Genomic DNA, 18,007 nt, shown 5'->3' with positions numbered 1-18,007 from the left:
CCGACAAAATTATTTTTAGATTTATGTGTGTATTTAGTTAAATTTTTATATTAATTAAATTTTTATTTCACTAAGACCGTTCTTTCTGTATAGGTATGTTTGTAAATAATAAAAAAATGTTAAAAATGAAAAGGAAGATTATTAAGATTAAAATGTTTATTTAAAGTGAAATCTTTTTCAGGGTATAAATTTTTAAACGAAATATCATAGAAACGGAAATATATCTAATCGAAATAGAGAATACGTGATTGCACGTGTTTGACAAATTTTAATTTCAATATTATGTGTTATTCAAATATTTTAAATTTGTGCAGCTTCGTAGTATTATCCGTATTGAGTACCGCATTATAAACGCAAACCTCTCGAATAGTTAATATCGCAAGCTTGCCGTTATGCTGCATTTTCGAGTAACCTTCTATAGCGCGGAAAATTAAGCTTTCCGAAATTGTAACAGTTCCGAACTCGACTTTGGCAAGAACCGCAGATGCTCGCACGCGAGTAAATGCGCACACTTAACGAAGAGTAGGAGAAGGGATAGGGTGGTATTAATTATTTCTCTAGCAGCAAACTCCCGTGTATTTGCAATCCACTCGACCTCTTGCTGGCGATGCGCGTATATGTACTTACAACATATGTTGCACGTTGCGTTTTATTGGAAAAAAAAGAGTAATCATGAGTAAGTCGTAGTAGAGCGGAAAAGGAAAGAAATCACAGACGGAGAAGATCGATCCTCATTTTCACCGCGCCGATGGATACAAGAAAAATGCTTGTTCGGTTCTATATTGGAATCTTTCGTTGGTTGCGAATCGATATTCGTTCGTTACAAAAGAAAACTTAAGTCCGGTCGTTTCGAGTTAAATTTAACTAACAATAAGTAAATTTTTCTTCGTCCGTATTACTAGTAAAATTACAAAAAACGGATAGTGAATCTCTAAGTTTATTTAATCCCACTTTTATTTAATCCAAATTTATTGGTGCAAACAAGCTTTAATGAGATGTAAACACTATGCGGCAATTACATCGTTTTATCAAGATAGATTAAACGACAGAAACGTACATCGTTTTATATTACTCTGAACGTACTTGATTGATCGCGATACATATCAAGATCAAGACTACTATTTTGCGTCAAAAAATGTTGGTATGGAAAAATGTGGAAATCCTTCAGTAAATATTCTGGATATGCTTGTGTATGTGAGAATTGTTTCAAGATACTTCGTATATTGAATATTTCAAATTATTTCGTTCATAACAAAATGGATATAACCAACATTTGCGGATTGCGAAAATTTTACGTAATATAGATACATCGCTCAAGAAATATTTTAACAATTTATTTCAGGATACGTCGATTTATTTTTCAATTTTGATTTCCATGTTTTTCATGTATACCCTATTCTGCTAAAATTATAGAACTAACCAGATTATATAACATGCAATAGGAAGTCTTGATTGAACGTTTAAATGTGTATTACTGTAGATATAGCGACTTCGAAGAATAAAAAAGATACTCCAGAGAATTGAAGTATATGTATTGAGAGCATTTCTTATTAAGAAAAAGTACTTTTAGGAATTAATTTAAGCTTGTAATTTACTGTAAAATCTTTTTTGTACGATTTTAAGAAGGTATTTATTAATCTTTTTTATTTTTAGAAGATTCGATAGACATGCGAAAAGATAAAATTTAAATTTATAGCCTGATATATTTGGATGGAAAATATTTAATTTGCAAACACGCACATGTAACGCGGAAAACGTGAGATAGGTTTTTTTTTTACGTACACAAGTGTAAAAGTTTAAATTACTTTCAGGAAGTAGAGGCAAAATGTCTACCGTGACGTCAAAATTCCGGTGTCAAAACTCGGTGTCAAAAAACAAGCAAATATGTGAAAGTTTGAAATTAAAGTACAAAATTGAAATCGGCAAGTTTGCGTCATTTCCATTGCCAGATTATTGCAGAAAGCCGAAATAGTAAATAAGTATTGAAGATTATTCAAACAATTTATCATTAATATTAATTAAAATAATGCAAATATACGTGTGCTCTTTGGATTTTGTTATTAACTTATTTAAAATTAATTACGTTGATCATTATGATGTTTACTTATACATAAGAATGTATATTAATATATTATATAACATATATTATATATAACATAACATAAGAATGTCTAATATATTATACAAGGTGATAAAAAAGTTTGTGTGATAATTTTAGTGTGTTTGTCAAGTCATCATCCGGGTAACAGGCTAACGTTATTTATCGTTTTGACATCAAAATGACGACAAACAACGTCAGCTTACTACTAAGTAGTAACGTATATTAAAAAGAAACATATATTAAAAAATATTAAAAAACTTCAGAGGATTAGTTACATCTCATTAAATATCAAAAAGACTGTATCAAAAGATTTTCATCGGTTAGTAAACTGGAGATCGCTCTATTGGCCACCTGGGAGAAATAATTCGTAGAAAGATGCGCAGCCATCGTGTTCCCAAAACGCCTTAAAACTTACATCAAAGTTAAAGGTGACTATTTTAATATTAATTATTATTTTAATAAAATGTAACTAACAGTCTAGAGTTTGTTTTTTTGTAAATATACGTTAAACTATAATGATAAGATGAATATAAAATTTTATGGCCAAACTTTTTATTATCCTGTATGTATGGAGGATTCAAATACGTTGTAACTGTTCAATGATATAAAGATTTAATTATATAATAACAAAATGAGAAATGAGATCTCGCGAGTGCTATTATCATTTAATAAACGTCAAATTAAATTGAATTGGAATCAGTTTTTCAACATGCCATGTCAAGCCGGATAGCTTAACTTCTTAATAAAAAACAAATTTCACTTTGATTATGTTACATTATGATGTAGATGCGTGGTCATGTTTTCTCTCCTCTTTTACATAATAAATCTTACAACAACGCCAACAGTAACTTACAATTGGGAGCCTCTTCGTCGATTGCGCCTTTCTTCGTCGGGTACAAGAACGGGTTGGGACACAGGCGGTACCACCGCAGGTGCAGATGACGAGTCTAGCTTAATCATCTTCTCGTCGTCGGCTGCGTCGTATGGCATCACTGGTTTTACAGCGCGGAAAGAGGACCTGCGAGCAGGCCGTTCTTCAGGTTCTCGGGTACCTGCGAAGAAGCAAATGACCAACGACGTTTTAAGGCCAATCATATTATACTTGAAATATTAAATGCGACTCACAATAGCGAATAAATCGCTTTGAATAATGAAGTCCCTGATATAATGAAATATAAGTAGACATAAAAAAAGTAGCATGGATTTAATAAAACGGCTCGGGAGAAATAAGAGTTAGACTATAAAACATATTTTAAAGCTTACATATTATATATATATCTCAGGAATTTGAAATTGATCACATTACAGATAAAATGTTTCGATATATTATATTTATAATCTACAACTAAAAAATATTTTTCCTAGAAATGTTTGTATTAATTATTAAAATGCGATAGGGAAAAATATTGCAATTATGTATACGAATATACAAAAATAATTTTATTTTTAGAAATATATTAATTTTATATTTATTTTCTTAATTTTTTCATCTGTGTCAGAAATAACAATGCATGAAAAAGCTGATATCGAAATATGTAGTTACATAAAGACTTCAAAGGAGGAGGAAACATATTTGAAAGAAATAAAATAGTCGAAATGTTTCACTGCACCGAAGTACGATGCGGGTTAAATGCCAATGTTGTTTTTCTCTATAACAAGGAAGTGGAGTTTTCAGCTCTTGGTTGCATAGAATAGAGAAACAAGTACAGGTCACATTACATATACGGGTTATTTGAATAGAGTTATATTTTTGTCTTATTGCAAAGAGAAAAGGAAAGAATGAGATATCAACATTAAAATATAATTACAACAGATTAAAAAGAGAGAGAGAGAGAGAAAGAGAGAGAAATTAAAAAAAACTTTGACAATTTAATCTCGCGGTTAGATGTAGATAATTAAATCTTATTCCTCGTTGTTTTAATTTTCATTTTAATCTTTTTGGTTGAACTTTTATTTGTATTATCAAACTTTCTAATATTGAAAATGGAAAAGTTATAAAAGACTTGCTAATTAAATTTTTGCGAAGATAAAATTTTTATTCAAAGACGCTATAGTCGATAAAATGTCATTTTATCTGTATACACTTGTTCATTCCATGTTTTCTTTTCAAACTGTAATGTAATAATAATGTATGATAATAATGCAACAATTTTCTTAAGTAATTACCGAGTTACCTCGAAAAGGGAATTTCTCGCTTGGATTTCTCGATTTATACAAAACTTAAGTTGGCTGGTCAAAGTTTGTTTTACTGTATCTATGTTATTTTGTGCAATATCAGTATTTGACGGGCGAAACTCACGTTATAACAAGCCAAATATCAAATTGAGGCTGGAACACGTTACGCTCAGCAAAATGGAAATTTTAAAAGTGTCTGAATAGGCGATCAATGCGTGCATGCATGAGTACTGATGGCTTTGAAACCGCGTTACGTCCGTACGCTTCTCTATGACGCATCGGAAATAGTTTCCATAGAAAGTTCGCTGCAAGTTCGCCGCGTGCTTTTCGATAGACCGAAGAAGGATGGGAGAGAAAGGAAAGAGAAAACCAGAATTTCTATGTCGAGTCGAGATGCTTGTTTAGTGCTTCCGATCACGCAGGCTGGTAATATACGCGCGCACTGTTCAAGTTACACTGCAGTTATAGAAATGTATCTCAGGATACGCGACACACGTCCGACAGACGCGACTGAATTGAATGCATGAAAATGGGAATTCTGAAACTAGTGTCTCCACGGTTGCTATTTAAAGTTGTTCCGTGCGGAAAATTTTAATGGTATCCTGAACAACTGGTTACTAACAATTTGTTGATGTATTACATGAAATTTTCATAAAGTTTTATCTGAAATCTGCACAACATAATAGATATCGTTTTGAGACGTTTAAATTACGATAATTATCTCCTTGGGATAGTGAAGTTTATTGAAATGGAAGTCGCGGTTTGAAAGTAAATTGTTAAGAGTCCCTGTTGTGTATACTATACTAATGTTTTTCGTGGCAGAAAATATCGAGCAAATGGATAAAATCACACGCGTGGTCAACATACGTTTAACAAAAATTGGCTTATTCATTTCCTCGAAGTTGCCTTTGATGGTAAAACACCGCCTGTATTCACGTAATGGGGTAAATTGTTTCTGCGACGAAACAGAGGAAGTCATAGAACAGAACGAACAATACACAAGCTAGAATTACTGTTACTCGACAAGGTCTATTCGATTATTCTAGCCGGCTTTCGCAGCCCTTAGAATCCCTTAGAGCACAGTCGTTTCTAACTTGTCGCGGATGCCATTGCGATAACTCGTAAATGCGTAATATGTGACGGAGAAATCGGAGCATATGTTGCCAGCTTGCTATCGGGAGGGAATTGTAGAAGTTGGAAATTTCGGCGCTTTCGCCAGGATCGAAGAGTGGATTGCTAAAGTTTCTCCTAGGAATATAGCCCGGGAGGTCAAAGATAGTACTAATGAGAGAGATTATGAAGAATTGTGCGTGCATGATATGTAATATATCAATCAGTAAGATTATCAATACATATATTGTCCGTTATTTTAGTGATGAAATATCTGATGGATGATTTATTTTATGCGAAACTGATATTTTAGATGTGAAGTAAAAATATATGATGAAAAATATTAATTCTTATATATTTTATGTCAAATATCTACTAAAAGCGATATTTTTTATTAGAAAATATTTAAATTAAAATTATTTTAATTACATACAAAATGTTATTGTATTGTATTTTACATTTGAATTGATGTTTAATGTACGTGATATTATACACAATTAGGAAAAGCTATTTCTTGAAGGATTATTACAAGATAATTTTTTTTAAATATCACGTACTTAATATTAAAATATTATGTAATTGTGTGTGCACGGAAAAAATAGTTTTGCGGAAATATCTATAAAGAATTTAGTTAGATCTATATAGATCTGAAAATAATTTTGGATTAAATCATTGAAATAATTATTTAGAATGCTTAACGTTGATGCGACAATGCTGCAAAAAGTTTTAACATTTTAGCAACCAGTTTAAGCGTTCTACATAATTATTTTAATCCAAACAAAATTATTTTTTATAGATCTAGATCTAGTTAAATTATTGTTTAAAATACGTCAGCAAAATTTTTCTTTCTGTGTATAAACAGAAAAGCTGGGTTGTAAAATAAAATTAATATCGCAAGCTTTCAGAAACTAAAGAATAAATTTTTCATTTATTGCAATGAGTCATGTTGACGCACCTTGCGCCGAAATGGAGGCTCTTTGTTGGGCGGTGGCGATCGCGTTAAGACCGCTACTTCCAGGTACTGCGTAAACGTCGTAGGCGGACGCTCGTCTTGGTAATTGAACCGGAAGTCCTAGGCCGGTGTCAGGATGCGTGGGTTGTGCTCCACCGGTGGCCATCGTGGCCGCTGTTTTGATTTCATCGTCGTACGACCTTTGCCGGGTCACGCGAGATTTGCGACGAACTGTACCGCCTCCGCGACGAGCGCGACGTCGACGTTCCTCCTCATCGTCCAAATCACCGCCTTCCTGCTCGATCGCTTTATCAAGGAAATTGAAAGATGATGTTAGGGGTTTAACATTCTAAGTAAATCGAAAGATGACGCGGTTAACGTAAAACGAAATTTGAAACTCATTTTGATCTTGAATAACATTTGCCAATTGACTGTGATAGAAATAATGTGTTTTCATTATGTAATGATAAATTATTCTATCTATATCAATTATAATAACAAATATATAAAATAATTTTTATATATCTAAAACAACTTTGTGTTTCCGCGAAAATATTTATTTATTTTTATAAATATAAGTAATTACATTCTCTCTCGAGAATATTGTAATTAAAAATTTTAAAGTTTAAAACATATCTATAAAAATAATATATCAAGTATATAAAAGTATAAGTCTAATTTTACAATATACATTTATCCTTTGTGGAGGGGCGTGTCTATTTGAGCATGTCCCCTTTTATTCTGTAAACTGCTCGCTTGATTTTTATGAAACTTGACCTATGAGGTAATTTGATAATTACCCTATATGATAATTTATTTGAATTTGAGGTCAAAAATATATAATTCAAAATGCTGGTTTCAATATGGATGTGTATAGAATTTTTAAAAATTTGATTATCATAAAATTCGGTTTTAGAGAATTTTTTATTTCAAAATAACGTATCAGTTTCCAGTTTAATTTTATTCATCAGAGCTACACAAACAGTTAGTACTGAAATCATTTCAAATTGACTTTTAAACTTTGATCGAACTCTCTGTGCCATTAAAGCCTCCTTTATTGGAAGGTACCCTTTTGAAATGTGATATTTTCAGGTTACATTCAAATTCAGTGATACCAGAATCTCCTAAAACCGAGTTTCACCATAATCAGATTATTTTTTTGAAATTTGAATTTTAGAATTCTGAGATCAGAATCGAATTCAGCGACCCCGAAAATCTTTAGAAAACGTAGTCTTTTTTTTTAAAGTATTTTTGTTAAAAAGTTTTTATCCTCAAAAAGTTAATAGCAGGGATGACAAGCACTTGTAATGCCGTTACTTTTTATCTTTACTTTGTTATAATAACGATTCGGTAATGACGTTGCGAATTTTTTATAATAGTAACATCAGAGTTGGAAAAATTAATCGTTACTGCAAAAAGTAACTCCTTATAACGAGTTACTTTTACGTAAATAACGCATTATGATACAAATTACTTTTCAAAGTGACTTTCCCAATCTTAGCATTTAGTTAGTTATCATAAAAAAAATGTCATTATCAAATTGTTATTACAAAAAGTAACGGCATTACTATACTTGCCATCGTTATGGTTAATAGTATAATAATATCATATATTATGAACTCCATTTTTCTTCATATAAAAAAAACGAGTCATATACTTTCTTATTTCTTCGATTATTTCGTGACATGCGACCATTACGAAAAAATTTGACATCTGTAGTATGAAGGAGCAACAGATATCTCGCATGAACGAATAAAATGATCCTTACCGCCCGTTTGAGCCGGCACGACGACCCTCTGAGGACTAGTCGTTCTCCCTCTATCAGAGGCTTGATGGCGATCAGGTGAGCCACCCCTCGACTTGCTTTTCCGGTCCAGATCGCGCTCCCATCTGAGGTCCTCTCTCTGGCGTTCTCCTGCAACCTTTCGAAACTACAACATTACGATACAGAGATTAGGGCTCGATGCGGGAAACGTCACCACATGTAGGCCGTGAGTAAGGGCGGGGTGGAAAATCCAAGCATCCCCAACAACACGGCAAGGGCGGGGTGTGCATGTACAAGATTAGGCAGCACAGATTGACACCTAGAAGCTAACAGTTGAATCAACGCACAGAGATCAACTGTGACTTTAGGGTTTATGATTGCACGAATGATTGAAGCTGTGCAGTTGTATTTAATATTTACACGAAAAAAGAAACCGATTTTGTTCAACTATTTGAAAGTTTAGCTAGATATAGATTGAAATTTTGTTAGACCATCAAAATTTTTGGATAAATGTTTATGTAGAAAACTCAAGCATGGTATGCAATGCTACAAAAAGTTTTGATAGTTTAACAATCAACTTGAGTGTCTTACATAATTACTTTGATAATTCAACAAAATTATTTTTTTATCTGTATCTAAGCTAAATTTTTAAATACTTCAACAAAATTGTTCTTTTCAGATTTGAAAAGAAATTATTTAACTTTCTATGGCGGATCAATACGCCGTGATCATATACTATCTATGAGAACAACAAAATTTACTTGTATCTATTTCTGCTTTATTTTAAATATAAGAATATATACTTTATTTTAAATATCAGGAATGTATATATTAGGAAATATCTAAAAAGATTGAGAAATTGTTGAACGATCAAATTGCGCGTTAAATTATCTGATGCGCGAGTTTCTGATTATCTTTAGACTCAAGAGCTGTGTGAGAGGGTAGATAGTAAATTATGTCTGTAAATGAAACGAGTGATTGCACTGTGCTCTAACGTGAATCAATTCCATGAATTTAAAATAACTCACTTCACCGACAAATTGCAACAAAAGACATTTCGCTCGACGCTCGAAAGCTTTGAAGTTTGTGCACTGCCCTTTGATAATGAAAATTAATATCGTCCCCGACACGCCTGCGGGTAACAAGAAAGAAGACCGCGGAAACACGGCTGAGAGTTCGCGATAATAATGAAATGGCTACATCCGAAAATTAACTTCGTCCCGGTTTCGTCACGCGATCCCGCGCGGCATAATTATACGTCGGCAACAATTAAACCGAGGTGAGATGCGCGTATACTGGCCATTGACCAAGTTCGAGAAGGTTTAAGGCTCCATTAAGGCAACGAACGGAGTGCAATGCCGGGCACGTCTTTCTCGCTCATCGCTGCTACTCACCGGGGAGATGTGCTAGCTCGATTCCGTTTTCGAGCACCTGTCGCGCGTATAAATATTCAAGACGATGCAGCGCGCGGGCGTGCCAAAACATTATTTTAACGCGATGACGACGAGGATGTGGCGCGAAGATGTCGTTTCTCTCTTGTATGTCGCGATAATTTCCTCTCGATGAAACTACGTTACAGCTATACTCCATAGCAGCACGATCTATTCGAAAAAAAAATCTAGGTCGCCATTTTCATCACGATACATTGACGGTGTACGCCGATGATTTTCGAAGTGCAAGGCGCACGCGACACGGGGATGTAACAGATACTCTGCATGGTGTACATCACTCAGAATGCTCAGCCGGTTGTAAATTATCCAATAGGCGTAGCCAGAACGTCTAAGTGCATGTAGCTCAGAAAGCTAGTACGGTGATGTAGGACGCCTAGGTAGTATAAACAGAAATGCCAAATGCAATTTTAATCCGAATGCAGACATGTTTGTATTCATAGTCGCTTGAGACACTTAGAAATCGTTTTACAATTTTTAGATCGAGGCTGTCACATAAATAATTCAAGTAAAATTCAACCATAAGGTTGTATGCATTCCAACTTAAACGACTTTCAACTAAAATGATTTCAAACAATTCTTGCGAAATTAATGAAGTTGCAACAATAACATAAACTTGCAATAAAATAATATATAAGTAGAATTAATTTGAATATTCCTTCGTATAATTTTCCTCCAAAAAGTCCCCCAAAAATTCTCTTTTTGTATCCCTTTTTGTACCTCTAAAAAATCTTTCAATGGAAAAAAAACCTTCAAAAGGGGAAAATTCCTTAACTTGGCATCAATGTTAGTAATTATTTTTCGCACCATGTCTTAAAACGCTGCGATCACATTTCCGTAATTCTACCGGCGGTATTGCAGTCATTCCATTCCATCCATCATACGGTCGTTTTAGCTCACGAGAAGCCGGCAGCCGTGACGTGCGAATGGCAACAAAGTGGATTGAATCTCGAGATGGAAAAAGCGCCAACGACAATTACTACGAGCAAGATAAACGTGCTAGGCGTCCTTCACCAAGCGGGGCGTATCGTGAAAGACTGACGCGCGAGAGCGAGCGATAAACTCCGGAATTAGCGTTTGCCGTCGTAAATACGAGATATCTCCTCTCGGTTTGTCTACGCCTACGTATGTACGTAAATGCTATAGGACGTATTTCATTACGTCATGACAGTTCCGATGAAGCAGCGAATTTACGATCCGGAATCCGCCCTGTCTTTTGTGTTGAACTCGTTAGACAAATGGCGCTGACACATTTTGGTTGTCCAGAGAAATTATTTCATAAAAAAAGATTTAATAGCAATTTATTATGTTTGATACACATTCTAATGAATAAAATGTGGAAAGGAAAATGAGAAGTGTGGAAATTATAAATAAGTTTCTGAACGATAGTGGACACTTATATTGAATGAGCTATGAATAGTGAAAATATTTTAATTTTATTTCACTATCTGAACAATTCTTTTGTAAATGCAATAACCAATTACGAAAACAAAACTACATATTGTATACAAATATCTCAATGAACGAATTTGTTAAGCAAAAATTGAAAGTTGAAACGAGAGGGAAAAAAAATAAACACGGAATATAAATTCAGCGCAAAAAAGGCAGTTTTTGTAACGAAAGTTATGACTTTTTTATAAACTTATGATTTTTGGATATTTTCGCGTGGTAAAGCAATCCCGTGCAATACGTAACCGTAAAAATTTTCGAATCTACTATTTTTATTCCCTTATTTCTGTCTATGTGCAAAAACACGCTCTCCTTCATTTCAATTTCACTCCACTTTCTTTCGTTTCCGCAGCCGTTTCCGCCCGCGCGCGCACGGATCCGATTATTCTGCCAAGCGACAAAAACGACTGTCGATAAATTCTCGAGGTGAGACGTCTACCGATGCTACGAAGTTGTCGGCTGGCACAATGTAAGTTTTAGCCTTAGAGAGCCATATGGCAATCAATAAGTGAAGCTTCGATAAATTCAAGGGTATTGATTCGCGTAAATGTCACATCTTGTAAACGCGACGTAAGTCACAGAGTATGGAATGTGGGGCAATATAGTGATAAAGAAACGTCGAAGAAATTTCACCTACCCTATTGATAACAAGTATTAGTATTCTATCAATGTAGATTAACTTTAATCTCTGTTTAGCTTACTCTTTATCTTTTTCTAATTCTTAGAAAGGAAAAAATAAAGAGTAAGCTAAACCGAGATTAAAGTTAATCTATTTTGGTAGAAAGGGACATAAGCATGTTATAAAACTTGTTTTTTTTATAGTTAAAATTATCTATGGCTAAACTTTCTGCGACTTAGAAGCAACTTAACAATGGCTCTTCAGATCATATCCCAGGGTTGTAAAATGCCTGTACGGTCTTTACGATGCATTTTCGTTCGGGTTCTCGAAGTCTATGATTGCTACGAGGCCGCACAGTAATTACACGCCCGATAATTGTCTGTCTGAGTGTCGAGTAATGAGAAGTCTAGTTGCATACACGTGCAAAACATACGCATTGGTGTGCACTCGTTTCCAATATACGCGTGCGTGTTTGCGGGTGCTCCGTTTACGTGACAAGTGCACACGATATACGCGCAATGAGATCTCGTGAAGAGTAGTCGAGGTCCGCGTCGAGTCCGACACCAACGGTAGCGCACCTCGTTAAAGCCGCACGTGACGAGGACGATCGTCGATATGATCGTCCGAACAATTTACGACCTCTCGTAAATTATCGTAAATTAGTCGAACATAAAGGGCATAATGAGTGAAACGGTTGATTCGGGTATCTGCAGTTCATCGAATAGGTATTGCTGCAAGTAATATTATTTTCTACTTTTATAAAACAAAATACAAAAGTTTTACAAAATTTATTAAAGACCATGTAACGCGTAAAAATTTTTTTTTCCTTTTATATTGACAATTTACTAAATATTTTAATATTTTAAATAATGATTTTATTAAAGAAAGTTAGGTATCACAAAATACGATTCAATTGGAATAACGCAATTTTTATGTAGAATAATAATTGTGCCGGAATTGATATTATAATAATACAAATCCCATTATATAATCTACAATGTTTTGAAAGCATACGAAAAGAATCCAATTCAAAAGTAGTACTTATGATTGAAAAAAGCGACTTTTGTATTCTTGCAGTCGTCGACTGCAATCGGAATAATTCGAAATCCCTTTCAACGAGCGATCTGCACTTTGTTGCATAATGCAGATGATATGCAAGAATCTCGGTGAATAGTATATGGTGTATGCATTTAAGATAACAGCAAAGTGTAGTTTAAAGCGTTCAAGCGGACACCCAAAGCATATACGTTGATTCCTTTGGCAGCGGTATAATTCAGCAACCCTAATTTCAAACATGGCTGCACGAATATTCTCGCGTATAATAGTATATCTCTTAGGATGTTGAATTATGCACTTCGCTAGGAAAAGGGAATCTCGTGCGGTAGAAAATCGTGAGTAACATCGAAAGCCAGTCAAATGATACGGTACGCACGTAAAGTGTGGCCCTTATTTTCCATAATTTTGAAAATTTTATCTTCATCTTTTAATAGCAAAAAAATAATTTTATTCCGTTAAGTAAATTTTTTGTGAAGATGATTAATTCTCTGAAAAGATTTATGTAGACTAGAAGTATGTACTCGTATATATATATATATATATATATATATACACACACAAAATATATATTTATATAATATATTTGCATAATATATATGCATATCTAATATTGAGAAAGATAGTTTCTGATTCGAAGAAAAGTTACACTTTGATCGTAAAACGTAAAAGGCTAAAATGTAATCACTCCGCCCATACAATTTTATTCGACAAAGTATTGTCTTTCTTATTTGTTATCTAATATTTCAGAGATTAAAACTGTGCTGTGGGAGGGATAGTTATGCATCTATTCGCATTGAGTTAAAGCGATCAGAAAGATTGGGTCATTACGAAGCAATTATGCTATCTACATTATTCTCGGTTAATCGTTCAACTCCGGGAAGCATGTATTATCGTAAACTAAGCTCTTTTGCTTACCTTCTCTAATTCCTTGAGACTAGCTGGCGAAACGTCGGAGTGCCTTCGAATTTCCGAACTTCTCGGTGGAGCCAGTCCACTTCCTAGTGCACCTATCTGACTTCCGGTGGGACCGAGTCGGGCGTCACTGTGTCTCCTATGAAGAGCCTCCAAGCACGGCACGTCTAGCATCGAATCTGTGGAATCTTGTGTTACTATCGGCTGGTCCCTCGAGGCGATCTTTCGACGGCAAACACTACATCGCCAGGAAGACTGTAACATTTCCAGACAAAAAAAACAGTCAACGCTTGTCCATGTTGTTTACTGACGATAAGTTTGCGTTTAATATTGACACATTGCTCCCTAATTATGTTTAGTTTTAAAGACTGAACTATTATTTCGTATTTGATTGCGTTATTTAATAGCACTATATTCAAATTTACAATAAAATTAAACTAATGATGGAATTTAATCACACACACAAATTCGAGTATAATATGGAAGCATAATGGGTGAAAGAAAGTGCAAACATTTAATTTACCAATTTAAAAAAAATCACATTAATCCGCGCAATTTCTAAAATGTTTTATTATACAAATCTGAAAAGCGTATATGCAATTTTCCATTTCATAGAATGTTACGCATTATTTTTAACTTCGACAAATGTCAATACAAATGCAGCAAACATATAAATATTATTAACTTAACTTTTGTAAATATTATTGGTTACTGTGTAAATTTAATGTATAATATTTTATATAATCGTATTAAGCTTGATTTGCTTTTTATTTTATTTATAATATGCGAAGTTAATGACGGAATTTGAACATAAAAGCGAGGCATTTTCTCTTTTCATATATACTACCACCACGGAACGTCAAAAATAGCGAATGGAGCGCAAATGCAAATCTCGAAATTTACTAAATGCGCGCATTTCCATCGTATTCACACGTATACCTGATTTTTCTATACAACATTCCGTTTTGTCAAATGTGAAAGAGAATGTATATTTTAACGAATTTAGGTTACCACGGAAATATCCCGTGTGCTAGAAACGAATAGAAATGCGAAATGAATAGATTCAGAATGATTACGCACATTCTACTGAATTTGGGTTGCCCGCAGGAATGTCGTGCAAGGGCATGCCATCCATTGTAATCCGGAGCGAGATTAAATCTCGTGCGATCGGCTGCGCGCATTTACCGAATTTATCAATTACGTGTGTAATTAGAATTAACGCCCGATCAACATCATGCATGCGTATCAACGAGCGAAGGGCAAACAAAATCGCCATTAAATCAATTAATCTTTGGTGCGATTAAACGCGGAGTGAATTCGTGCGAGTCGCGAATAAATTTCCGTTAGATCCTCACGTTTATGATAATATATTACGGAAGTTTAAAAGGTCACAAAGATACCGATCGCTTATTGCTTTCTTTCTCGTGGATTTAATTATTGACACGAAATGACGATCCGGGCGAAAAGTATACTTAATTGTCTTAGGCATTTTGGAAGAAAATGAAAAGAAAAATTTTGAATAGTTAAAGAATGAAATTGATATTTTCTTCTTACAGTAATTTTCTACAGGCGCTTTATTGCCTATATGGGGACGACAGGCAAAGATTCTCTCTTAACGATAAAGTAAACGAGAGAGACAGCGAGAATGAAAATAAGCAACAAAGCTGCATGTGATTGAGTTGATATTAATCTTGGCATTATAGAACTTCCATTCATTCTTGTTTCGTGAATTTTCGGCTTTTCTTATCACTATCGATCGGCAATTAACTGTCTCTTTTATGTTCACGCTTCGAGTAGGATAAACCCGGCAAATACGCCGCAATGAGATTTACGCCGCAGAAGTAAAAAAAAATAGAAGGAGTGGGGGTAATTTTCTCGCAACTACTCTGTTACATACCTTTATGTTATATTAGTATTGAGTTATAATTTCAGCTTCTTACTGTTAATATTAATGAAATTATTGTAAATTAAATCGAGTTGTCATTGTAGCGCCATCATAAATTATAATCTACATAAAATGATTACTATAGGGCGTGTAAAAGACTTAGTGGTTATTTCATGATACATACGTGTAGAGGAATAGTAAAGCATGTTGTATAGTAAAATACAAGTGTTTTGCTATCGTATTCTTTGTTTAGTTTATTGTCTTGTATATCCCACCTGTTTGAGATATACAGCATTTTTAGCGAGTGGGATTTATGCCCAAAGCATACAAAGTGTACAGATTGAAATCAGTGCACTAAATGCACTAAACGCATTACATGAAATATGTACCTCTTGTCATAAAACACTTGTAATATATGTAGGAAGATTGTAATTATTTATTACTTCATATACATATTTATCATTTTTATCCCTTAATAAAACTTTATAAACGGATTTTATAAGTTATTATGTCATTTTACGTTTTATTTATATGCATTATTTGTAAATTTTTTATGAGCCGTATATACCCCCCCCTTCTCCTATGAGTAGCCATATATCCCATCCCTATAGGATATGTGGCAAAAATGCAAGGGTTTATTTTTTAGTATGAAAAATTAATATTTCGTATTCCTAATATTTTTTTCATAGTAGTAGAAAGTATGAAGTTTTTACTGGTATAGTTTATTTGCCTTAAATATGGTAAATAGTACTTGATAAATTAAATCTCCCTTAGGTGCGGCGTATACCGGGTTTACCCCATAAGTAATCCTCGTTCTTAGAATATTTCTGTAAATTCTTTTATGAAACGAATACATATTTCTTATTTTTAAAGCATTTCTATTTTTCCATTTTTATTTTTATTTATATTTTTTATCATTTCTTATTTTTTTATTTCATATTTTCTATTATATTTTTATTTTAATTTTCTTATTTCCATACGATATTTTATTTCCTGTCTCGATTATAGATAATACATGCAATGTAAAACAATTAATGTGGCATTGCATTTCCATAAAATGTAAATTACATAAAACGTTTATAGATATGTTTATTTCGTTACACAAAATATGATAAGTTAACTAAACTTTATTGCTTATTAATAACTAATAAAATAAACTAGTATTTTGACAATGAAAAGGAAAATCAAATAAAAATCGCAAGCGATGTTATCATTAAAGTGAAATATCAAAAGAACAGCCAATTCCAATATTTATTATTTATAACGAATAAATTAAAAAAATTCCACAAGCCTTTGTTTTTCTCTCTGTCTTCAAACGCTTTCATGTTTTTCTTTCGTCCTTTTCGGCAATTAATTTGCACTTGGACGCCACCCAATTTTATTTTACGACAATATTTACCAGCGGAAAACAATGAACAAGCAGATTAATTAAAAATGGAGGTATGCACACTCACCAGATCGTCGGAATTCGTTGTCGTCGAATACGAGGCGCAGTCCTCGCAGACCTTATGTTGACACTCGCAACAAGTTCGCGAGACTTCCTCGGGGCCGAACGACTTCCGGCATACCCTGCAGTCGTCCCCGCTGCTTGTCTTGCCGCCCGCTTCTGACTTTCTGGAACATCGAACCCGATAAACTTTATTAGACGTCCTTATTCGCTATGGCAATCTTTCCGAATGTGTTCTCTATTATCAGAATTATTGTGAAACATCGTTGTTGAATTGTTGAGCATTGAGGCAAATGGTATCAAGAAATAATTAATTACATCTTCTGTAATGTTATATGTAATTAAGACATACTTTTTTTAACAATGAGAGTAAAGAACCATGATAATAATTTTTATGATAATGATAATTACATTTAAAAATATTGAAATATTTTATTTGACTAGGAAAAAATATTCTCTTTATATATAATTTGAGTAATTTGTTTTTGCACAATATAAAAAGAAAGAATTTATCATTAAACTAATGATTTTTTTATTACACAAAAATAAGAATAATTGAAACTTTTTACACACAATAATTGTAACACGTTTTAAAAGCATTATGGTGTAACAAAATTATTAAAAATCTTTTTCTTGTAGCACACACATATGTATGCACTAAGAAAAATGTCTGATTGAAAATGGACAAATCAGAAGATTCTAATTATATTCATTAGAATTCCGATTATTTCAACTTGAATTTAATACATTTAATCAGAAAATTCTGATTTGTACATTTTTAACCAGAATTTCAATTATCCAACCAGACATTTTCCTCAGTGTTTATTTACGTTTTTTTATAAAAAAATCTCACGTATTTTCTAAGACCGTAAAAATAAATTTAAGTTATAAAGAGAACCATTATTAAAAAACTACTAGCTATTGAATCTGATACAGCCATGTTTGTTCGTAGAACAGCATGTTCGTTATTTGAACAAGCGTGGGTTACTTAGCTGATCAACGAGAAATCAATCTATGGTCCTTAATGGACGTGTCGTATTAAATATCGCTCAGCTGGATGCACAAGTAAACTGAGTCGGGCAAACGAT

The 18,007-nt window shown here is 33.5% G+C and overlaps 1 protein-coding gene across 1 annotated transcript in view; it reads right to left on the bottom strand.

Moving 5' to 3' along the window:
- Positions 1 to 18,007, bottom strand: part of Fife (regulating synaptic membrane exocytosis protein fife) — a 162,505-nt gene that overhangs the window by 77,961 nt on the left and 66,537 nt on the right. Inside the window, exons 5-9 of the mRNA XM_018449833.1 lie at positions 16,927 to 17,086; positions 13,591 to 13,842; positions 8,107 to 8,269; positions 6,342 to 6,644; positions 2,955 to 3,153 (exon numbers count right to left, since the gene is read on the bottom strand). Coding sequence (XP_018305335.1) covers positions 2,955 to 3,153; positions 6,342 to 6,644; positions 8,107 to 8,269; positions 13,591 to 13,842; positions 16,927 to 17,086 — 1,077 coding nt within the window. The remainder of the gene's footprint in view (positions 1 to 2,954; positions 3,154 to 6,341; positions 6,645 to 8,106; positions 8,270 to 13,590; positions 13,843 to 16,926; positions 17,087 to 18,007) is intronic.

This window comes from Mycetomoellerius zeteki, unplaced genomic scaffold (genome assembly GCF_001594055.1).
Source record: "Mycetomoellerius zeteki isolate Tzet28-1 unplaced genomic scaffold, Tzet1.0 scaffold25, whole genome shotgun sequence".
In the NCBI taxonomy this organism is placed as follows: domain Eukaryota; kingdom Metazoa; phylum Arthropoda; class Insecta; order Hymenoptera; family Formicidae; genus Mycetomoellerius; species Mycetomoellerius zeteki.
The sequence above is the reverse complement of the archived record's forward strand: the minus strand, read 5'-3'. Positions and strand labels throughout refer to the sequence as shown.